The 24,982-nt window shown below is 39.4% G+C and overlaps 1 protein-coding gene across 3 annotated transcripts in view; it reads left to right on the top strand.

The window, feature by feature from the left end:
• LOC147163185 (CAP-Gly domain-containing linker protein 4) overlaps positions 1-24,765 on the top strand; it is a 31,932-nt gene extending 7,167 nt beyond the window's left edge. For 2 of the 3 annotated variants that reach the window (XM_086095397.1, XM_086095395.1), the window contains exons 7-15: positions 2,895-3,140; positions 4,167-4,302; positions 4,409-4,540; positions 11,160-11,354; positions 11,435-11,569; positions 18,023-18,146; positions 21,356-21,423; positions 21,513-21,591; positions 22,842-24,765. In XM_086095397.1, the coding sequence (XP_085951523.1) occupies positions 2,895-3,140; positions 4,167-4,302; positions 4,409-4,540; positions 11,160-11,354; positions 11,435-11,569; positions 18,023-18,146; positions 21,356-21,423; positions 21,513-21,591; positions 22,842-23,220 (1,494 nt within the window). In that variant the 3' untranslated portion in view covers positions 23,221-24,765. The remainder of the gene's footprint in view (positions 1-2,894; positions 3,141-4,166; positions 4,303-4,408; positions 4,541-11,159; positions 11,355-11,434; positions 11,570-18,022; positions 18,147-21,355; positions 21,424-21,512; positions 21,592-22,841) is intronic. The other variant, XM_086095396.1, reaches the window with a different exon arrangement.
• The last annotated feature ends 217 nt before the right edge of the window (positions 24,766-24,982 follow it).

The raw sequence follows: 24,982 nt of genomic DNA, 5'->3' as shown, positions 1-24,982 counted from the left end.
ATTGATGTCTTTCCATGGCCAAAGTCAGGTACTCCATGATATAATTTTGTAGTAGCTTATCACAGGTACAGTTCTCAAAGACTTCATTTTCGCTGTTAACATATGGTGGCAGGAGGATGATAATGGTAATTTCCCAAGTCTGACATTTGAAGTAATTATAAATAATTATTCAACAAAATGCAAATGTAACTAATGTAGTACATGACTTTATACCTAACAATCCGCTTATAGTTTTGCTCTAATTCTGATTAAAAGTCTGGCATCTTTACTAGAACAACTTGTATCTCCCTCTGACTCTTAAACGTGACTACACAATATTTCATAGGGCAGTATTTTCCGGTCTGCTTGTTTGAGATACAAATTACAGTCTATTAAAAATTAAACTAGTTTTTCTAACTGTTGTAAAACACAGAAATGCTGATGCCAACTCTTCAGAACAGAAATTTGCATCTTAAAACTGTTTGTGTGATCAACCATACATAACCCAAGTGTTCAATTTATGGTATAATATTTTCATTCCTCACATTGCAGAGCTGAAAACATTCATAAATTATTTTAATTTGTCTATTTGATGATATTTTGAAATCCTCACTTAATACCAAAAGGGAAATACATTTTTAATAAAATAGCAGATGATAAAAGTTCCAAGGTTGGGTTCTCTTACAGCCAGACTTCATAACACATTACCACAAATGTACTCTTAGAAAAATGTCACGTTGAATTGTTTTGCTGATTTTAAAAACATAATTTGGTATTGGCACTTTCAGCTCACATTTATCCGTAGTGTCTCGTTTTATGTTATTTCTTATTGTTATTTATGTCTTTTAGGTTACAATTTCTCTGTTAGAGTTGTAGAGATGATCCTCATGCATGCACCAACTGTCCACTGGATGTCACCCAAGCACTTTCCGCTGTAATCAGGCAAACGCCTCATACAAATATGCAGCCATTCTTCATACAAACGTTAAAAAACATTTGAGGAAGGTTGATGTGGAAAATACTTTGGAAAATCCAGAGAGATAATTAGGCATTTGCAGGTATTATGCTAGTGTTACGGATAATAAAATAATTTGGGGATGAGAAAGGCAGCGCTCTTATACATTGGCTGTCAAAAATGTGTGACCCACTTATCCCTTTTTCTACCATCACTCCTCTGCACTTATAATCATCATTAGCTAGCTGAATCTCATCCTATCAATTATTTTAGCAATTTCTCCAAGCCTCCGTGTTCATGCAATCATGATGATTCTCTTTGTAATCCATTCAAGTACGTTTGTTCCCAGTGTCTAAGCTTAAAAAAGGCAAAAAGGTTGACACTTGCTCATGACTTTTCTTTTTTTGTCTAATTATATAAAGTATCCATGGATATTTTCAAACCAATTTTCAATGCTGTTTATCCACCAGCTGATTTAGAGCAAAAGACAGGCCACACCCTGGTCTGAATGCTGTGTAATTTCAGTGAGGTTGGAATGCATTGTGAAAATGTATCTCAAGTCAGATACAGTTCGATATGTACATCATCTACACTGTTCGAATTCCAGCTTTCTGCAATGTTAAAAAAAACAAAAGACCAAGATAAATCATTTCAAGGCTTTTTTCTACCTTTGCGACTAATAAACTGTGCAACCTGTGAAAAACAAACAGAAATCTTTCGGGGCAAAAAATAGCTTGTATACAATAGCATGATTGCATGAGTATTTTCTGACACACTTAAGCAAATTTTTTGTACACCTTACGCCTTTAACACCTATACATTATATATATTATTATCTATATTATATAATTGCAACTTCAGCGTTTATTACAGCACTCATGGCCAAATATACAAAGAATGAACTGCGGCTGCTCATAGCAGGTCATTAGCTCTGGGATTTTTGCTCACCATTCTCATGATCAATTTGATCCCATGAGATGAGTTCTTGCGTGGATCCGCAAACCAGCCATTCCTTCTTTGTATTTGACCAAATGTTTTTTTCCATTATAATTTACAAATAAATTCGTTAAAAATCCTATAATGTGATTTCCAGGATTTGTTTTTCCTCATTCTGTCACCAAGTTTTAGAATTTTCAGAATAGTTTTTTTTATTTCATTTTTTTTATTTAGTTAGTTTTCAGAATTGTTGTTTTTCTTTTTTTCCGAACATGCTTTGTTTTAGTTGAGTTTTTATTAGTTTTAGATTTAGTATGTCTTGTGTGCAAACTTAAAAAACATCACTAATTTGTCGACACAACAGCTTGTTTGCAAAGAATACTGTTTGTCTTTAACCTGTCATTACTCAATCTTTATTCTATGACTGAAGCATTTGATTGACTTTGCTAAATGATGGTCACATTTTGTTTTACCACACTCCCCTGCACTGTCAGTAAGAAGGAAATTTGTAGGACAGTGCATACAGTATGGTTTTACGACTACTTGAGCTGACAAGTCTTGTAAAATCAACTGCAAACCACTGAATAATGTGATCATGCACTAGAGGATTTATAGAGTACTGGTGTAGTAACTTTTCTGTCTGTCTTAAATCCCCTGTGCCTGTGTTTCCCAGCTATTAATATTATCTGTATAGTATGAAAGAGCGGTATTGAGGGAATGAGGTTGTAGCTTGCAATTTGGAAAGTTCTTTAATTTATTTGCCATGTTGTTTTAAATTCAGTTGATCAGGTATCACCAAATGCACCAAATTAAATGCAAAGGATAAAAAAAAGAAGTTAGTCTTACAGCACTGTGTTGAAGGGTCATGACATTTGCAAGGGTTGGGTTTCTCGAATCATTTCGACTTCTTGATCCAAATTTAAACATTGAGATGATCATGATTTTATCTTAATATACAAAATTATCCCTATGGTTGAACATGAACTTTTATGTACTTTAGGTCCTTTCTGGTTTTCTATTACAGAATGATAAAGGCCAGTACCCAGCTGATGTTGTTCCTGATCCCCTCAACATGCCCTTAGAGATGGCAGATGCTGCCGCCCTGGCCAAAGACCTACGCACTTTACTAAGAGAGGCTTTGCCACAGCCCGGCTCGCTGCCTTTAACATCGCAATTCCCGAGCCCTCCTGTTCTTTCTGAAAAAGCCAGGATAAAGCTCGCCTCCATTGGAATTCAACTTGGTGATCGTGTGGTGATAGCTGGACAGAAGGTGTGTGATCAAGCTTGTTAAATTCATTATTTTCCTTATTTTTATTTTTATATATATATATATATATATATATATATATATATATATATATATATATATATATATATATATATATATATATATATATATATATATATATATATATATATATATATATATATATTTATAGAGTACTGGTGTAGTAACTTTTCTGTCTGTTTTTATCCACGGATCTCCTGTGATAACAGCATGCACATATAGCAGTTTGTATGATTTTTATATATATAAATGAAAATGGCTGGGAGTGAAAGAGTTAATATATTTTGTAACGTTATTATTAGTAATAAGCTTTCCTAAGAGAAATAATAGTAGGAAATTGTATTTCACCTTTTTAAGGTAAAATGGAGCAGTGTGTGAAGGAGCTGTTTGTTTCACACAATAACAAAACACTACTACTCCATTCTTCAAAACAAGGAGCTTGTTAGATTCTTTTATTTTATTTTAAAAAAAATTGGGTGGAGGGGCTCTGAGACAGTTTCTTTCTTTTCCATCTAGGCTCTGGCTTTGATATCTTTTTCACTTATTTACTTACTCTCATCTTATTGCACCCAGGAGCAATAGGAGTTGTTGGAAGAGGAGGAAAAAGGTGGAATTGGATCAGCCACTATTCTAGGCCTGTGCGAGCCTTCATTGACCAAACGTATGCTTCAGTGGAAACACATTTACAAACGAATGAACTAATCTCGGTCTCAACTTTTCAAAATGTTAACAATATTACCAATGTTCAGTTTTCAAGCTTAAAGAAGTATTGTGATCAAAGTGAGAGCTAAACCATTCCATTTGTTGAATGCAAATTGCATATTACCAAGAGGATGTACCTTTTCTCCTTATCAAAGTAACCAGCCATTGTCAATGCTAAATTTGGTGAGATAAGATCATACAAACTACAGCCCTCTTGTATAGACTGGTTTGTTGGCTGCAGTGTTTTTATTTATTCTTTGTTTTCACCTTGAAGTATGCCAAACATACATGCCAATGCCTTTGCAGGTCGGAACCCTGCAATTCTGTGGCAACACGGAGTTCTCTGGTGGTCTCTGGGCTGGAGTAGTTCTTGACAAACCAGAAGGGAAGAATGATGGCTCTGTAGCAGGCATCCAGTATTTTACCTGCCAACTCAAACATGGTAGGTTATAGCACAACCCTTCCAGTATAATTAATTAGCAAGACTGTATGTAACGAATCAGTATTAGCAATTGAGTTTTATATTCCGCCTTTGTTTTTTTTTACAGGAGTATTTGCTCCTCTCTCCAAGATAAGCAAACCTCTGGAAAGATATACAAGTGCCAATAAGGTGTCTACACCCGCACGCCATCGTCGTATTGACCTGTCCCCCATTTCCCCAAAGAGTAACATTGGTTTAGGTATGTAAGTCAAGTCTAATTATCTCACTGTCAACGGCTTTATGCTCGTTTTTCTTTGAAAATGAGCCTTTTGCTTTCAGTGTTTGTCCTACAATCGTTGTTAAATTGCATTTCTTCAGACACTATAGCTTGTTTTTTTAGTTTCCAATAAAATATCTTGATTGACTAGGTCAACATCCAATGGGCATTGTGCAGCACTAAAAGATAAACAGTCCTTTGACAGCCAGCTTTTTCATTCAAAGCACTAACAAGAGTGGAACAATCTTCCAACTGGACTCCCTACACAGATTTTAAAACATTCTTTACAGAAACAAAAAACATGACATTAACAAATCAAATATGCATTAACCATCACTGGGGTGTGGGGGTGATTTGTAGTGGGAAGGGTTGCTGGGTTGGGGTGGCTTACCTAGATTTTATTTTAACTTGTTATACTGTATGTTATTGTGATTTGTATTCTCTACACTTTTATGCCCTGTAACAACTCCCACATAATATATCCGATTTAAAGTGTTCAAATTTCAACTTGCTTCGAAAATTCACGCCTCCCGGAGTATATAACGTCTGATTCCACATTACTTACAGTATTCACACAAATTAATGTTAAATATCAGCTTTTCTCCATTCATTTTCAATGGGACGGACATTGAACTTTTTCTAAGTATCACTTATCCACGCCCACTTCCATACATATAACGTATCATCATTACCAATTATCTGATATTGCTCGGTGGCACAGTTGGTAAAGTGCATTGTCCAGTAAACAGGAGGTAATAATTTCTTAATTTATCTCTCAATTTACTTCATAAGCATTCCTTATGCGTTATCTTAGCATTTAGCTAGTGGCTTTCAGCTTTCAACATTCCCACGCAATTTCTCCAGAAATTGCACTTAGTCTAGTTACTGTATACAATTACATATTATTCCCTGTACCTGTTAAAATGTTGACCTTTTGAAATGTTAGTTTACTAAGGATTTATGTATATGGGATGAATGTTTTGAGTAAAAGCAAACATTTTGTATCAGGAAAAAAAATTCTGTCCAAGTTGATGCTGGGAAAAAAAAACAATGAAAAAAAAAACAGTTTCAAAGCTTGTTTGGCATTAGGAGAAATAAGAAAGTAAAAAATCATAGAATCTAGTTGCATGTATAATTCTCAGTGGAGACCACGTAATGTAAAATAAATAAATGCAACCACACAACCACCATATGAAAACATCTAATAGTAACGGCATCAGATCAATAAATGATGATCTAATATTCTGTTAGCTGAAGAAATAACTCTTTAGTGCTGTCGCTTGAGTGCTTTGGGACATAAACTGAAGTACTGCAGCAGCAGAAACCTTCCCATTGCTCAAGGGAATATATACTCAAAATGACAGCGGTGTTGTTAATCAGCCTTCGTTCCACATTAACTGCATTGCTTATCTCTTCGAAAATATTCTTCCTCACAGCTGTATAGCCCCGGTGACATATACAGTCAAATGGATCATTACAAAAGTAATGTTTACGTTGCTGTAACACAAACAAATTGTCATATACTGTATCTTGCATTAATCATTTGTTTTTAGAGTTTGTTAACTTGTTCAAAGGAAGCGGTTTCAGGTTATTTGTCAACAAAAGAAAAAAAATTCTGGAGCCCAGTGCATTGCAGATATTAAATTACGCTTTAGGGCTGAACACAATACATTCTACGTTATTGACGTTATTGACCTTCTTTGTTCATATTTAGAACCAACTTTACCACTTGGGAAATAACGGAAATTGAACGATAAAGGGATAAAGCTGTTGCCACCATTAAACTTGTATTAACAGTAGGGCTGCCAAGATTAGTCTCCTAGTCATCTTGAAACTGCCTCGTCTTCCGCTGGTCCTGCGCAGTAGGGGCAATCCGGGTCATATGTGGTGTAAACAGAAGCACTATGGCTAATGCAGTGTCATGGCTAACTGGAGTTAACAACAGAGTCCCTAAGTTAAAATATTTAATGTGATGTCAACTTGCCTTTCATGACATGGCGGGGATGCACAAGCATCTAAAAAGGAAGCACTTTGTGGATGATGCATGACTCAATTTCTGACATAGGGACAGTCGTGTCTGGAAGCTAGCATTAGCGCGCACACATGTTATGTCATGTTTGGGTACGCTAACATATTGTCGTGTCTACTATGGATTACAGAGTCATTCGTCAGTGAACTCCAAACAACCAAAACACAGCGCTTTCATGCTCCTACAGTTGCGATCAAAGTAATTTGTTCAGGAACTTGGAAACACTAGGTCTCAAAGTAACAGAATATGACGTTTGCCACAACTTCTCAACGGCAACACATAACAGCAAAACACACCTGACCCAGTTCTGTTCATGGAAGTATAACTAGTGCATACCTCATTTTGATTTTGTTTTAAATCATATATATAGTAGTAAAGAAATGCAAAACAGTTTGATAAATGAAGGTTAAATAAAAAAGAAAAACTTTTTTTTCTTTTTTTTCTTTTTAGCAAAGTGCGTTTTCCTCATTTTACTCACATGATTTCACTATCTTCTACACTACATTTAAAAAAATGTATATGCCTGAGAAGAATGAGTTATGTTCACAAGTGTTTATTTTTATATTTATAGATATTCATAGTACAAATATGCATTGTGTATAGTTTTGGTTCCATTTTAAAATGTACTAAACATTTACAGGCAAAATTATTGAGGCTACATTATCACCTTCAATTTAAGACAATCTGAACAGAAGACACAAAAGTCGTGACTCGTTTCCATTTATTATTTTGCGTTTATAGACGATTGAGAAAATATGCATGCATATGGTGATGCAAGAGTATGTGGAATTATATTGTGTGTGCATGCCAGGCGGCTACGTGGTGTTGTGATGTAACTTCCATGTGGGAACGGCTACGACGGAGCGTATTCAACTTTTCCACTAAAGAGGGTGGTTTCAAATTTTTTATTCAAGCCCCCAAAAGGCTGTCTCCTTCGAAACGAAAGGTACTTCTGATAGAATATTTTGTTTTTACCCGAAAACCTCCTCATACAAACAGGCCCTAATTTGCACCATTGGTTGTAAATGACTGCTGGAGGAATGTTGGTACAAGCTGTAAAGTTTAATGAAAGTTGAATCTATCATCTATCTATCATCTTAAGTGTCTTTATTTTTACCTTAAAGAATTCAAGCCGTAAGCTAACGATGGCTATATAAGAGCAGCTATTTGCTGCTGGGATATGCTGCGATTTACATATGATCCGATTAGTCAACTAATCGCATGTACTATTGGTTACTAGTTGATTAGCAAAAATAATAATTTGTGGTAGCACTACTATACAGTATGTATCAATTCTTAAAGGACATTAACCAATGTTAGAATAAAGGAAAACAAGAAACAGTTTTCTCATTTGTATGTTGAGTGACGGACAGTTTGAGGAGAAGTAGAGAAGGAGATTTCTGTTTGAAAGTCACCTAGCATTAAGGCTCTTTTTTTCCAGTTTACATTCATGCTTTATTTTGCTATCATTGTCAACTTACATTTGCTTTGTTGCAATGCTCCCGCGACTTCGATTTCTGGTTTTATGGTTGTCAGGGGTGCTCTGTGGTGTCATCTTAAAAAACAAGGACAATCAAACATGCTTATGGTTGTGGAGTTGATGTTTGAGGTGCTAACCACCTCAGTGGTCTAGTGGTAGAGTGTCCACTATGAGACTTCGAGGTTGTGGGTTCAATACTTGCTTGGGTCTTATCAAAAACTAAAAAAGGAGTAGGAGGACTTTCACCCAATCATAATTCACAACATAACATCAACCCGCTGTCTGACAGTTGGATACAATTCTGTTTTCCAACATCAATGATCTCAAATACACATCAAATTTCGTTTTGGAACAGATAAAGTAGGCTAAAGCTTAATCTTCTGTTATGTTCTTTCCAAACTTCAACCCTGTTGAAACATGCACTATGTTCCTAAGCCTGTTCCAAGAAACCAACCCATTTAAGGGCCTTTGTCCTTCTCCTTGGGGTGCTGTCTAGCGTTTCCCGGGTGGGCGCCATGAGTTTGCAGCAGGCCGTCTCATTCGGGAGTATGCGGCCATGTCCTCGATTGTCATTGTACGTGCACAGCAACTCTTAATGCCGGTGATAATGCAAATGCATCTGTGGTTATGTGGAAACACAATTCTCCCTTGTTGTTTGACGGAGGGTCACATGGCTGTACAAGGAACCTGTGACCCCTTTATCTTCCTGGACTGTCCTCTTATTTGTACTACACACTAGTAAGACTGCATGGCTTACTGCTTCTATCCTGTCCTGAAGTTGCAACTTTTTCCCATCCTGTCGTATTTTGTGTTTGTTTGTGTGCTTCCTCCACTGTAACACTGCTCTCCCAATTTGCGTGTAGATAAAATCCATCTCCTATATAATATTTTTGTTGTCTGTTCTCTCTCTGTCCCCTCTCAAACTTTTCCCTGTCCAACTGCAAGCTGTGACCCTGCATAGGATAAATGATGTAGGCATATTAATATTGCTCAGGGTGTTGAAAGGCAGGTTCACAAAGACAGTGCGTAAATTAGATTGCTGACAAGACCAGTCCTTGGTCCGCGTTCTCGTCTCCTGACTAACATCGGCCTGCAATAAAGTCCAGTGACCTTAGAATATAGTTGAAACTTGTCTTAGTGGGTTTTTGTGGTTTGTGGGCCCTCTGGGGTTTACAGATTTATTGTACAGGGGTAATATTCAGAGGTTTTGGTGGCTGATTGATCTTTACGTGACTGGAATTGTAAACTTGTGAGTAGCCAATGGAATGCTGTGATTGATAGTCCAATTAAGTAGAGTTTAATAACCAGGGCATAGACAGGCTGAATAGTCTTGGTGGCAATTCATCACTAGGTGTGAGTGTGTATGTATGTGTGGCGTGCAAGAAATGTGAGGTTGTGCGTGTCAGCACCTCCTTACTCCCCAGGAACCAGACTAATTTATGACTGAACTTTCTCAGGGCTTTTGTTAGACATTTACAGTCCCCACTCTCAGTGCCACCTGAGTTTTTGTGACTTAGCAGCTCAACAAGGCAGCCAGCTTGGTCTTGGGTCACTGTGAAACCCTCTCATCCTCTAACCAGACAAGTGTCAGGCTGTTTGTATGTCAGCTTGAGATCAAAAGGTGCTGGAAATATAACCAAAAACAGAGACGACTAAATCTTCTGTTGCAGGTTGCCTCAAGCGAATCTCGGTGTGTGCAAGGCATGAAAATATGGGAGGTCCCTGAACGCTAAATGTCAAGCGGCAAAAAATGTTTTGTATTCTGGAATGTTTCTTGCTGGAGTACAAAGGAAAGGCACATCTTAGACACTGGCCATTAGCAAAAATAGCAGGCTGGTATTATAACTTATACTTGCCTTGTGCATCACTTTTTGCCACGTCTAGCATATATGCATGGATCCTGTCATTAGAAAGAATTGCGAATGTATTTATGTATACTATAGTTCACATTAATTTGGCCCACTGTGTTTTATTTGTGGAGCTCTAAAATGATTCAAACTGATTGATTCAGGTAATTAAATGTATTTTTTTTTAACATCACATGCATTGGTGCAGATCAATTATTTCCAGACTTTGCCACATATATGTGTACAGAATGTGTATGTCTGTGTGTGTAAAAATGTCCAATGTGTAAGACATTGAAGAATTAATCTGTCCTGTCCAGACTGAATCAGTAGCTCAAACGCAAATTCCTGGCTTCTATTGTATTTAAGGTCTAGTTTTGAAAATCAACTTATCGCAAAGGGTGATATTTTATTTATAATAATTGCTTATTTTTTGCATTTACCTGTAGTGCAGTGCAGCAATTAATGTGTCGAAGTGTGGGCTAGTTGCGAAAGTACCCTGAATGCATCATGTTACTTGCGCAACAAGCATTCAACTGTTTAATGACACCCCATCTGGAGTTGACTGTAAAACTAAACACATGACAAAAATAATCAAACAAATAAATACAATACATGCTTAATTTTAAAATTTCAAAAACAAAATATTCACACACAAACGCTGTAGAAACACATAGATCCAGGTAATATAATACATGAAAACAATACTCAAAGACACACATTCTTCCCAGTCTGTGAAGAACGAGTTATATTGAAAGCGCACAAGCGCAACTTTCTTTCTCTTACTCTTCTAACGTCGCTGTGTGTACTCTATGCATGCACGATACCACACTGCCCCTAAGAGTTCACAGCAGGAACAGCCGTTTGTTTTAGTTTTTTCCATTGCTATTATTTTAGTATATTCTTCGTTTTATTTTTTGGTTGTTCTTTGAAGTTGTGTTTAAAGTTGAGCTTTCAAGGATTTTTTTTATTGTCCTACCAAGACACATTTGCACATAATATGCTACGAAATACGATTCTCGAGTAGGGTTCCAGACTGCCCCTAAATGTTGGCATTTTGGCAAAAATGATTACTCTTGTTGAATAATTTACGTTGCTGTTAAACTTCAGCCCAATCTGTAATATAGGAAAAATAAGTGGGATGAATATTTACTTTACAAGTTAATTTACACTGTGTTGTCAGAATGTCCGACATTTTTGTTGCCCTTTATGTCTATTGTCATTTATTTCTCATCAATTTGAACACAGGTGGTTTCTCCCAATCACTTTCCTCCTCGTCTTCTTCACTGGAATCTCGACATGGACGTCGTCCTCGACCTCGTCCCCATCACAGGCATCGTCTTACTGCCAGGCAACAACGGGAACATGTTTCTCAGAGGCCTTGGGCCACACCTGCCCTCGGCCTCCACTCCTCTTCGGGCATGGCTGCAAATGCTACAGCAGGTAGGAATTATTTGACCACATTACGACTGAAGATACTGCAGTATGTTTGACAGCATCCTTTTTGATCATTTCCTTGCCAGGTTTTCAAAGCCAAACTCCTTCAACTAGTAGCTCTGTGTATGGGGGCCGTGAGATGCCCCTGGGGGATCGGGTGCTGGTCGTCGGACAGAGAACCGGCGTAGTCCATTTCTATGGGAAGACCAGCTTTGCTCCAGGTCAGGATTTACTCACTCACATCTGTTTGCTGGTTGATTGTTATGAGTGCGACAATGTAATTTGACACTTTTGCCACTAATTTAAATTTGTGACAAAAGTGACCCTAACAATCTTGCATTCAATCTACGCAGTAAATTGGAAAATGGTTTGGAGTGTAGTCAGAATTCTGTCTGATAGTTTTAATAATTTCAATACGTTTTTTCAGTTTGTATACTTAATTGGAACATTTCTCTGTATTCGAAATTTGGAAAAGCACAATTTAATAGTTTGCACTAATACTAATGTATATCCAGGTCCTGCCTATGGAATAGCACGTACAGTTGCACCATTTTGCAAGTCATGATATGCTATGGCTAGCTGTATTTGGAAACAGTGTCAAATGTTGTTAATTTTAGCCTGAAAGTTAAGAAGTGTTCCAAGGGAAGAAAAACGTTGAATCAGGTAAAGGAGCAGAATCTGACACCTACCTATAATGCAGTTAAAAACCAAAAATAAAACATTTAAAAGATATTTGAAATATTCAGTATGCCATCAATAAATTATGCCTGCCCTTTCTAGTTTGTTTATTTAGAATCATTGTGTTCTGTCCAAAGGGATGTCATGAAGAATCAACAATATGCAGAACTTGCCTTTGGTGGCATTTAAATACAAAAATAAAAAATATTCTACAAAGAAATCTTCTGAGTTCACTCCCTCTTTCTTTGAAGCCAGAAATGGCAAATTTTCTGAAGTTTAATGATTTTCATTACATATCAAATATTATTCAGCAATGAATCATTTCTATATAGTAACACACTTTTAAATTCAGTTTACTGCATTGTGCATTTATTCAGTTATGGCTGTAGATAACCTCGAAGGGGGTGGGGGATGGGGGATGGGGAGTCAACAAATTTAAATAAGTCAAACAAAAAATAGGTCAACAATAAATTTCCGGCACAAAACTTTGCTTACACCATTTTACGGCTTCCACACAAATATTTCCAGTCTATATAATCAGAAGTGCTTTTAGTGTTGTTCTTGAATGAGCACTGAGGTTGTTTGGTGTTCATTTTTCTTCCAACCCAGCAACCTCATGGATGAACTTGGAAGCCAAAATAAAATGTCAAGTATGCGCTGCTTGCAGACATTAAATTCCTTGCGAAGAAGCAAGATGCATGCAGTGTTGTCTGGATTTAATTGACAAAATTTCCCTAAACCTGGAGGTGGCTGCAGAGCCATGGCCACCATTGGTCACCATGTAGCTCTAGACTGTCGCTGCCTACTGTACACATCCGGCAGGCAGGTGCACCAAACAGACACATGGAGGAATTCTGTTAGTCGTTTTATAAAGCTACCTGTTATGCACTAAAAAGTTGACTGACAACTGGACCGGGGAGTTATGTCATAAATCATAGGTGTCAAACTCCGGTCCTGGAGGGCCACAGTCCTGCAGGTTTTGGATGTTTCCGTTCTCCAACACAGCTGATATATGATCAGCTCATCAGCAAGCTCTGCATAAGCCTGATAACGATCCTGCTGATTGGAATCAGCTTGTGTTGGAAGAGGGAAACCTCCAAAACCTGCAGGACTGTAGCCGTCGAGGACCGGAGTTTGACACCTATGTCATAAATTAACTCATTTGCTCCTCAAAACGCATAAAAACGTTCTATTTTAAATATTGCCATGTTCCCAAAAACATATTTACCGGTATGCATTTTTTAAAATGTTTTTTTTAATGCTAGAGCATACAGAAAGAAGGCTTTGATGCAGCCTCTGACCTGAAGAGGACGCTTAAAGCATTGGTAGTTATTACAAAAAATGATCAGGAGGTGGCAGCAAAGTAAAAGAGATCAACCACGGCCATGTTGCAAAAAAGCTCCTTCCCACCACTGTTTTAAAAAGATTTGTGAATAATGATGAAACTTAGCTATATTGTAATGCAAATTGCTGCAAAATGGAAACAGATAGAAATATACTTTTTTTTCCTGATGAAAGAAGAGATTCTAATCTTTCTTTTGGTAGGTTAAATGTTTTTATAGCAATAGAACACAATATTCTGTGCGCCTTGCAAAATCAGTCAAAATCCAGTAAAACAGCCGGGAGCGAAGGGGGTTGCTTCAGTGAAAATGGCTGGGAGTGAATGAGTTAAGAGCTGCCAGTTAATTTTTTGACACATTTCAAAGTTTGTCCAATAGATGGACAAACAAAGCTCTATGGATTGTTTAGATTTAGACTTCCTCCAAAAATATTGGAACAGTGAGGCCAACACCTGAATTTAGCTGATTGATTGGGTGTGACATAAAACCCCCCGCCTATTTTCCATATAATAAAAATGATTGGTACATGGATCTAATGAAATTATTATTTTCAGTCTAGAACACAAATAAAGGAATCCGCCTTACTGTTCCAGTACTTTTGGAGGGGAGTACAGTACAAGTGAGTTATTGACTCAGATGGCTTGCTATGTTGGCAAGGTCGTTTCCGCTGGCGATGAAGTTGCTCCACTTTTCAGTGCAAATGACACAATCTTGGGTGGAGGCTGACAAGCTGTTTGCTCTGCTATAAAACGTCTTGTGGCTTCATCTGTTGTGCACTCGAGGGCTAATGTGGGCGCATATTTACATGTCACTCGCAATACTGTCAATATTGCGACATTACATTTTTGCATTGTGGAAAAAAGCACACCGGTATGTATTATTGTGACTTAGTATGCACGCCACATTGTCGTTCTGGCATGTACTGCACATCAGCATTACACTTTTTTTCTGCCAGCATTAATTTATCAATTGATTCAGAACAGGTCATGTCTGCAACCAAATCCTTTGGCAGATTCAGGATGTGTTCAGCTCTCATTTGGTAGGACACCGCATAATTTTGCATGTGCCAAGTAAATGTAAAACGAGTATAGTCAAGATTGTCAAGATTTTTTTTCCTTTTTTTTTCTTCTGTTTTCCCCCTTTTTTTTCTTTTTTTTTCCTTTTTATTTTGTTTTTTTTGTATGTGTATGTGCGTGCGTGCGTGCGTGCGAGCGAGCGAGCGAGCGAGTGTGTGTGTGTGTGTGTGTGGGGGTGGGTGTGTGTGTGTGTGTGTGTGTGTGTGTGTGTGTGTGTGTGTGTGTATTCGTTAGCTCACCAAAAACCTATTAGAAAAAATCCCATACCGTTCACCTAAACCGAACACCGCCGTCAGGAGACCCGAGGGGACCAAAGAAAACAAAGGAAAGTCAGCACCGGCCAGACACCACCCACCGGGCCACCAACCAGAATTCCTCACCAACTCCAGAAACATATAAATTCCAACAAATCCCAAAAAATCAGGGAGACCTCAAGAGACCAAAGGAGAGACTGAGGAAAGGAAGGAAGGACAAACGAAGCAGATTGAGATCCACAGACACCAGCCTCCACCGATTCAATGACCTGAGGAGGAAGCAGATTGTGTCTGAGTTTCGATAGATGCTGGTGTGGTGGATCTGGCATGCATGAAAATCTCCACCAAAGAGGGGAGCCGTCGACCCCTGCCAGGACAGAGCAAGCGCAACACCTCAGGGCCCCCCAGGCCGCGGCAGCGCCAAAGAACGACCCCCGGGCCCCGCTAGGGCCACCGGCCGGAGAGCAAACCCAGGAGCAGGAGCGCCCCCCACCCCAACACGGCCCGCGCCCCCAACCCAACGCAGCAGGACGGGGCACTGCAGGCCCGCCAGGCACCCCACCGGTCCACAGCCCCCCCCCAACAAAGCCGCCCCCCCCCCCCCCCGACCAACCGGCAGCCCCCGGGGACCCCCCGCACCCAGGCACCGCCGCCGAAGAGGGGCCGGACAGCGGAGCGGAGAGGGCAGCCGCGCCCACCCCACCCCCCGCCGCGTGGAGGGACGGAACACCGGGGGCAGCAGGGGAGATGGGGGCACCGGAGGACGGCCGGCACCCCCGAACCCCAGGCCCAGCGGGGAAAGGCCCCGGTCGTCACCCCAGCGTTCTTCGTGAAAGTTAACCCCTGTTACTGTGTTCGCCAGCTCGCCGACTGGCGAACTCTACCCCTAAACCTTGAATGTGTCCCCACCCAGTGTATATACAAGTGTGTGTGTGTGGTGCATTAAAATTAGGAGCAGGTGAACCGGAGCAGAGGGAAATTATATCCCCACGCTCCGATCCACCCGCCTCCCAGGCATGTCAGTGAGTGTATGTGGTGCATTAAAAAAAAAAAAGGGGGGGGGCGCGGCGGGGACACGGACAGGGGACCGCAGCACTGCTCTATACCGCGGTCCCCAACCGATGGCACCCCCCCACAGTTGTGTGGTGCATTAAAATTGGAGGGGAGTTGTAGGGTGAAGACGGTGTTTCCACCCTACCCCACCCCCCCAAAGTGTGTTATGTGCCCTATATGTCTATAAAAGTGTATTGTGCAAACCTAGTGCAGTGAGTTAAGAGGAGCGACCAGCGGGGCCCCCCCCAACCGGGCGGGGGCAGGAGGCGCACCCGCCCACCAATACCCCCACCCACCCCACCGGGACCCCGGTGGGCATATGGGACCAGCCCGGCGGGGCGATAGGGCTCGCCCCCCGGATACTGGGGCGCGCCCGAGGCGACAGGACGCCCACCGGAGCGGGGCGGGCACAACACCAATCCCCCTGGAGCGCCGAGACCCGGGCCACGGATGGAGCCCCCGGCCCAGGGGAGCGGAAGGAAGGCGATACGCGGGAGGGGGGAAGGAGACGACAAGAAGGGCAAGGGGCAGCGGCAGGGCCGCAGAGAGAGGGGGAGAGGAGGAGGAAGGGCGACGAGGGAGAAGGGACCGGGAGGCGGAGGACGGGCGGGGAGAGGCGAGGAGGGAGCGGCAGCAAGGGGGAGGAAGGGGGAGGGGAGAGGGAACCACGGGAGATTGTCAAGATTTTCTGTTTAAACAGAATGTGTGTGTGGTCCATTCAATACGAGTCCTGTTTTAATAAGTAACAATGACACGTTTATCCGTCAACACAGCGGCACGTATGCTTAGCACGTGTGCCGCACAGCAAAGAAGGAATACAAGTGTGAACCATTGTTGTTTATGAGCCTTGTGATTGACTGGTGGTTCAAGCAATAAAACATTACTGCTCACAGTGTTGTGATTTTTTTTTTCTCTCTCAGAGAAGTCAGATAGACATGTTGAGGATTGTATAATAGTCTGTGTGCCACTGAGTACTATTTCAGATTGGACTGTAACAACAAGACAAAAAACATTATCGATTGGAGTCTGCGTACACGAGTAGAATTACCTCTGATCTGGCCGCAGGCTCTAGAGGTTCCGTCCGTTTGTCCATCCATCCATCCATCCATCCAGAGCTACCTTATTTTTTGCCCAACTAAGAATCATTAGAATAGGTGTTATATAATCTGCTATAATTGACTTTGTCAGAAGATTTAAAAATATATATATTTTTTAAGTTTCCATTAGACTGTAAAGTCAATTAAAATTTGTAATCGTAATTAATCACGTGATTTTAACAGTAAACTCACAATTAATCTCACATTTTATATTTGTTCAAAGTTTACATTAAAAATATTTTCCTCATTTTTAATACTCTTGTTCAGTGTTCCCCCACTTTTCATCCACCACAGACCGGTTCATATAATAAAAAACAAAGTTGGGTTTTTCGAGGCTGTGTATGTATTTTGGTGTGGCCAAATGGTATGGCCGGTGGTTGGGGACCACTGCTCTTGTTAGGACAGGTGTTTACTTGATGCGTAGTTATTTGAAGTCAGAGATATAATAAAATGTATTATTATTATTGTTGTTGTATTACATACAGTTAATGTACTACATTGAGTATTTGATATTTTTTTCCATCGTCTGGTTTTATCTCTGTAAAGCACTTTGTTGGATTTCTAATTGACAAAAAAGTACTTTGTAGATAAAATGTGATTGATGGAAAGTGGTTCAGAGATGTTTTGAAATAAATGCAAATAGAACATTTTCAGCCACTGGGTGGCATAATGTTTCATTCTGGACGTTTAAGACGTACAGTACTTTGAGTAAATTAAAGGTTGAAGATTGAAGAAAAAAAAAAAAGGTTGAATTCCTGCACATTTTTTGGGATTGAAACTAGCAAACATTCCCCACTTGTCACAAATATATTTAATATTATATTTATTATTGCAAAATTGTGTTGTGTTATCATTAACATTGTGTAGACTTGCGAAATTAATTTTATTAAGCCCCAAAATGATGCACACTCTTGAGACGTGACTTATGGCTTCGGAGTCCGAAAAATTACACGTTACTTGAGCCGTATTCTGAAATTTCTAAACAAAATCAACCTAATTTTCATTCATATATATAATTTTTTTATTATTCATGCTTGGGAACACACTCCTAACTGACAATATCGATCCTTTATCAGACAAAGAAGAAAAGAAAAATAATTAATTTCAAATTCCAGGACGGAACCATTAACTGAGTTTTGTTTTACGATCCGCTTCACCGTGTGTCTCTCCTTCCAGGCCGCTGGTTGGGCATCGCTCTGGACACGCCCAGTGGGAAGAACGACGGCTCAGTGGGTGGAGTGCGATACTTTAAGTGCCCACCAAGACATGGGGTCTTTGCTCCTCCATCTCGCGTTCAACGGTAAGCGCTTATCCGCCAAGTTGTGTTTGAAAAACGTCGGTTGGATTTAACACCGTCTACATACACAACACCCCGAGCTTGGCTTCATCAATACATCTGCCACTAATGAGTTCCTTTGACAGTGTCATTTGTGCTCGTGTTGACATAATGATTTTGCCCTGCGTGGCAAAAAGTCCCTTCGACTCTATGCTTGTAATTAACAGGAGTCAGAGGTGTGCGTGAGACGCCCAAGGCCTACTCTCGCCATGATTGCTGCATTTAATGTGGCCGCCAATGAGCCAGCAGTGATGAACCTTGCTATTAAATCTGAATTGTGGATACAAATCGTAAATAAGAGAATATCCAAGAACATTTTTGTCTTCTTGACCTGTAGTGATATCCAAAGCAATTGTGTGTGTCCCCCCCCCCCCCCACTAAACACTTGCCACTTTCATTCAATGTATCAAGTAAGTTCAATTACTTGAGTATTTTTAAGACAATTTACTGCCACCAGGAGCAATAATTGATCACTCTTGTCTGTAAAGCATCCAATTAAAAAAAATCTACAGATGGTGTTTTTCCAACTTTGTTTTGCTATTAATCACGCAGTCTGGGCCACCATTAGCTATTGTCAGCTTGTCTGTGTGTGCGAAGTATGCATGGATCGCTAATTAACCAGCAATCAGGTTACTCTTAATGCAAATTCAACATCTTCATGGTTTATTTTGTGAACTTGTGCGTGCTAACTCCTCCTCCCATAGATCTCAAGAGTTTAGATCCCGTGGCAATAAAGATTTGGTATCTTATTATTCACATTTTTTTTTTATTTACCAAAGCATTTTGTCACCCCTTGTGAAATGTTCTTGACTCATTTATGTTAGATTCAAGTAACTGGGGTGTTACTGCTACTATGGTCATAATAACAGTGCAGGCTAATGTGTTGTTATTATGAGTCTGAAAACCTTATTTGTATTCTAATCGTCTGCTTGTTTCAATTGCTAGCAGCCAGCATCACATCACATGTTCATTTTCAACAATTATCCAGCAGGAAGAACAAATGTGACAAAGTAATGATGATGAATAGCCAAAACATTTAATAAGCATCTAATCAAGTTTCTCAGATGTCATCCCCACTACTTCTCACAACCTCCTTTTGGCTGAGATGTACAGATGTGCTCACAAGTTTACATATCATATATATATTTTAATATGAGGATAATTTCATTATTGTCTTTATGTTTTGTTGAATGATTGTGCTTTTCTGAAATGCCTTATAGTTACATTTCTCTCACCTACAAAATATAAGTAAAGGCTGCGTTTCAAAATAAGAGAAAATCCCCCCCAAAAATTCTGTCATTCTGGACGATTACGATGTCAATAATTTTTTTAATATATATTTTTTTAATATAAAGTAAACCCAACAAACACTGATTTCACTGTTTCATTTACCCAAATTTAATCATGTGCAAAATGTTCAGACAATAATATACACTGATTTTGAATGGGTTTTAACATCAATTTAACATTCATAGCTTGGGCAAAACAATACCTATTCACTCATATCTTATGCATAACTTTCTTACATTTAGTAATTATTGTAAACTTGTCTTGTAAACCACCCATTCAGCATTTAAAATGACAAATAACGATTGGATATAAGGAACAACAGCTTTTTATAATCCAGAAGTAAACAAGTGTATTTATTTTTTATTTTCAACGTTTCAATTAATTGAAATAATTCTATTCATTGCCCAGCCCTAACAAATATTAACAACTGTACAGTTCACACCTCTCTTGTTATAGACTCCTCAAAACATTTCCTGCAGTTAATGTAGTCAAATGTAAAAGAAAAAAATTTGAGGTGTCTATAAAAATGCATAAAAATAGCTGAATTGTTAGTTCTTCATTGGTTCACCATTTTTAAGGCATATACACCCAAAACACGACTTTGTTGTTTACAACCAAACCGATGATCTGTGGACTTTATAAAGTCACTTAACCTGAGCAACAGGATTTTTTTTAAAGACTTTTAAAAGTTTGCTGGCGTACGCTATCAACCAGCAAATATCAAGGCTGCCCACTTTACCAGCTTTATCCTTGACAACAAAGCAGACAATATTGAATACAGCAGCAGACCATGAAACACAAGAACAGTAAAATCGGAGAGCAAGGAGAAGACCAAACCTCAGTCCAGCTTTTTAACAAATGTTATTTCATCTTTATTATTTTGCCATCCTGCCACGTATCTTTCCAGCCAAGCCTAACATTTGTTATTATCGCTGTTATTTACAATTAAAATAATCTGTATTTGAGTTAATGCAGCTATCAGTTGGTTTTGCATGTAATTTATCTAACCTTTCTATCAATCTCGCTGATCGTAATCTGAGATCTTGGCTTGAAAAACTTGCGCCATCAAGAGCCGGCGAATGTGTTTGCATTTCTACAATTTAATGAAACATTTAATCATCATAAACTTTCAGTTGCCTCAAGACGAAGCAATGACTCAACAGGCATATCAAGTGCGTAGGTAGCGGTTTAGGGAGAGCCTGGAGAAAGTCATTTTCGATATATAGTCGCATGCCAGTTATAATTGATAGACGCCAAAAAGCTGGTTTAAAATCAAGGTAGGGCTGAACGTGCTGTTCCACGGCAACTCCACGAACCCTCGGGGACTTTCCAACAACTCCTCATTTCTTTATTGCTTTCATTACTCTCCTAACATTGTTTCTTTTAATCTGCTATTTACACCTTCAGTGAAAAAGGAGTTGCTCTCGGCGAGTAAGAACCTTTGTGTTTGCCCTCCGTTCTTCATGTCCTTTTTTGTTTGGTTTCCCCCTAATTAACCCCGAGGCCCGTACAGCCACACACACATGCTTCTCCGTCTTCGGGAGAATCTCACTCTCTCTCCGCCGAGCAACGTGTTTGAACCTCCCTTTCTTCTCCTGTCAGCAGCTACAACACGCCATTAGGAAAACAAACTGCGTTTCTTTTGCTGCAGGGAGATAAGATAATCCTTTATTACTCTCACAGTGGGGAAATTCATGTCACAGCACTTTTTGCTTCTGTCAGAGCGAGCAATCGTGGAAAGTAATCTATTTTTATTTGAAAAGTAAAATGGTATACACGAGCAGTTACTGAATTAGAAGTGACTTTGCCGCAGGCGGATTTTACATCGGTGATCATGTTCTGCTACTTATGTTACATCTGTTTACTGTTTTGCGCACCCCCAGGATCCACGGATCTGTTGATTGCCTCTCAGAGCTCTCCTCGTCACATCTCAAGCATCCATCAATCAGCGGTGAGAGCGCTGCCTATATTTCTGCCCACATATCTCCGCATTCATCGCCGTTTGGCAGCGTATACACACTTGTTGTGATTGTCATGCAGGGGTGATCCGTCGCAGCTTCAGCACATCATCTGCCATTGCTCCACCCAAGGAGACGAGCAGGAGAAACCCTGCGACCTGGTGGGTCTTGTTTTTTCCCCCCAGATTGTGGCCATCATTCTCTACCTCCCTAAAAAGCTCAATCAATCAAACTTGATTTATATAGCACCTTTCATACATTAAAATGCAACTCAAGGTGCTAAACAATTAAAGGGATATTTGACTCATTGAGCCATTTTCAACAGTAAAAAGTTAATATTTTGTTCAGAATGAATTTGGTAGCTACATTATTTTTCATACAATTAATACCTTTAAAATCTAAAAATTTCATTTGCTGTCTCCTGAAGATGACATCACCTGTGCTGAGGAAGTAGGTAACGACCAATCATGGCTCGCCTGTTTTCTGGGTTTGGTCAGCAAACTGAGCTATGATTGGTCATTACCTACTTCCTCAGCACAGGTGATGTCATCTTCAGTAGACAGCAAGTGGAAATGTTAGTTTTTAAAGGTATTAATTGTAAATGAAAAATTATTGTTATCAAATTCACAAAATATTAACTTTTTCCTGCTGAAAATGGCTCAATGAGTCAAGTATCCCTTTCAAACATCCATAATACGATAAAAAAAACACACATACACACGCACACACATGCACACACGCACACACTCCAAGGAAAACAAAACAACAACAACATGGTGGGGCACAGAGAAACCGATTTTAAAACTGGTGTAATGTGCTCCTGCCCTCTGGTCTGAGTGTGATATTGATTTGTGTTGAGGTCATTTTTCTGCCACTAGGTGGCATAATTGCATATGTAAAACATTGGTGACAGCTCAGTGTATTTTTCTTTTCATATTAAGAGCTATCTAATCTTTAACATGAAGTAACTTGTGAAAGTCTGCACATTTTTACAATGTAAAATACAACTTGACCCCAGTCTCCACAAATATATGCATTATTATTAAATTAATTACTGCTAAATTTTGACGTTGACGCGTCTGCTGCGTTGCGACTGGAATTACCCGGGCGGTCATTAATTGTGTGTTAAAAAAAAATGTGTCTTTAAATTAACGCAATGATTTTGACACCCCTATTTTCTAAATAAATAACAATAATATAATAAACCCACACATTCCCAAGATGTTTAATGGCACAATGAGCTGAAAGGTTTCACGCACTATTTGAGGCGTATTTTTTTTCTTAAAACGTTTTTGTACAACCATGAAGGTTCCAATGTATTGAACTTTTATTGATCCTATTCACTGTCTGCTTATTTCCCAAACTTTGTTTTTTTGTTTCCCCCGTGCTCCTGCTTCCCACCAAATGACAGCAAAAACCAAAGGAGTCGTTCCAACCCCCATCGTCGCCGCTGGAATACGTTGAGCGGTAGCGGCAGCAGCAGCAGCATTCCGAGTAGCAGCGCCGGAACCGTCTACAGTTCTGAGAACCAGGTCCGCCTCCATGAAGGCATGCAGGTCCTGTTGAACAGCGCCAACGAGATGGCCTCCATCCGTTACATGGGCACGACCGACTTTGCTCCCGGCCTTTGGCTGGGTCTGGAGCTCCGAGGCCCCAAGGGAAAGAACGACGGCTCTGTCGGCGGCCGGCGCTACTTCAGCTGCCGTCCGGGCCACGGCGTGCTCGTCCGTCCCAGCCGCGTGACCTATCGTGGCATCAACGGTTCCCGTTTGGTGGATGACAACAGTTGAGAAATGGACCTTTTACAAAAGGTACGGTCGAAAGTGGAATTTCTAGTTGAAGCAAATTTACAGTTGAACATTTCAAAAGCATTTATCATCTGAACTGGGCTTTTTTCTTTTCTTTTAGCATATGCTTGCTGAATGCAGCACTGCTAGTCTGAACCCAGCAATATTTTTAGAAGAATGAATGAATGCACTTTAATGAATTAGCTTTGAATTCCTGTTTGAATTAGTTTCAGCGGAAAATAGTAGAAGGAATTTAATAAGACTTAAAGTATTGCACTACTTGTAATTTGATTGCACTATCAGATGTTATTTTCTTAGGTCAGAATATGCTAATCAGATGATAAGGGTGGAAACATTCTGTAACTCACTGTGTTTTTTTCTTGGTGTACGTTTTAATAGTTAGTAACAACCTCTGATACTTGGCCGTCATGTTGTACAGAGAATTATTGGAATTGACTCAAACACTCATTTTCCCCAAAAACAAATTTTAAGAGAAACTCTCAGGCTCCGTTAGAACAGTGGGGCATCCGAAGTAGTTTATAATGTCAAATTTCTGCCCCGTTTTATGATTTACATTAAGATGCAATGACTGAAGTTGAACTTCACAGATGTAAAGGCCAAAATAAACATTTCTGGTTATACGTGGGTAAACCAACATTGATTGACAAGTTTACCAATAATAATAATAATATAAACTTAGCCATATTTTTTTTATCTCATATGTACCTATAGATGAAATAGAATAGTTCAGTCACTTTTTTGGTCATGTGTCTCATTGTACAGCGTGCCTAATCTGTGTCATTGGATTTATTTGTTTTCTTTATTTTTGGATATAAACATGAGTAAAATTTTGAGTAGCATGCATTTCATTCAAAATGTACCAGTATTTTAAATAAGGCAGCATGTGGCATCGTCGTAGTTGACATTTGATGAAAGCGGCTCAAGACAAATGTCATCATCGTAAAGTTCTGAAGTTGAACTGAAATGGCATCCCATTTGATTAAAGCTATCAGTCTAAATTTCCAGAGAGAAAGTCATCCATCCATTGTGCATGTGCAACAGAGCCACTATTCTGTAAAACGCTCACGTAGCATTTAATTATGGTGTGTGGGACACAATTGGATCTTCAGCGGGCTTATGTCTACAGGCGACCGTTTGCAACTGAAAGGAAGTGGCGGTCAAAGTCAGCCATTGTCTGCCTTCTATTTTAAAGCAAGAGAGCAGATTCCAGCCTAAACTTATAACAGCTTCATATGCAAACGAGGAAGTTCAGAACATTCTTCAATTAGATGAAAATTAAGGAAACCATATACAATAAATGTTAGTGGCTAAGATGCTTTTGTACCCTGCCACATGTAATTAGATTAGTGACTTGCATTTATTTTGCTGTTTTCTGTAACCTAGTTTACAACTTTACTTTTCTTGAAAGTCTGTTTGTCTTTGGGGGGTGAAATTTTGATGTAGTGTGAATGCATTCCAGCAAGATTTGATACTGTTTACATAACAATATTTGCTGAAATATTAAATGAATAAAGCAAACAATTCTAATTTGACCCCTTATTATTCTTTCAATATTAAGTATTATGTCAAATGGAGATGAACATGTGTCACTTACATAGACTAAAGTGTAGTTGAGGGTTGAATTCAGGGACCCAAAAGGCACTTAGCTGTTAGATTTTGTAGCATAAATCTCTAAAGAGCTGAATTAATTAATAGTGACTCAAATGTAATGGCTGCACTAACCTCCAGTGTCTCTAGGGGCATA

The sequence above is a fragment of the Leptonotus elevatus genome, chromosome 14 (genome assembly GCF_054856555.1).
Source record: "Leptonotus elevatus isolate MCC_2025b chromosome 14, RoL_Lele_1.0, whole genome shotgun sequence".
NCBI classification, from domain to species: Eukaryota; Metazoa; Chordata; class Actinopteri; order Syngnathiformes; family Syngnathidae; genus Leptonotus; species Leptonotus elevatus.
Note: the sequence above shows the minus strand (reverse complement) of the source record. Positions and strands in the feature narration are given on the sequence as shown.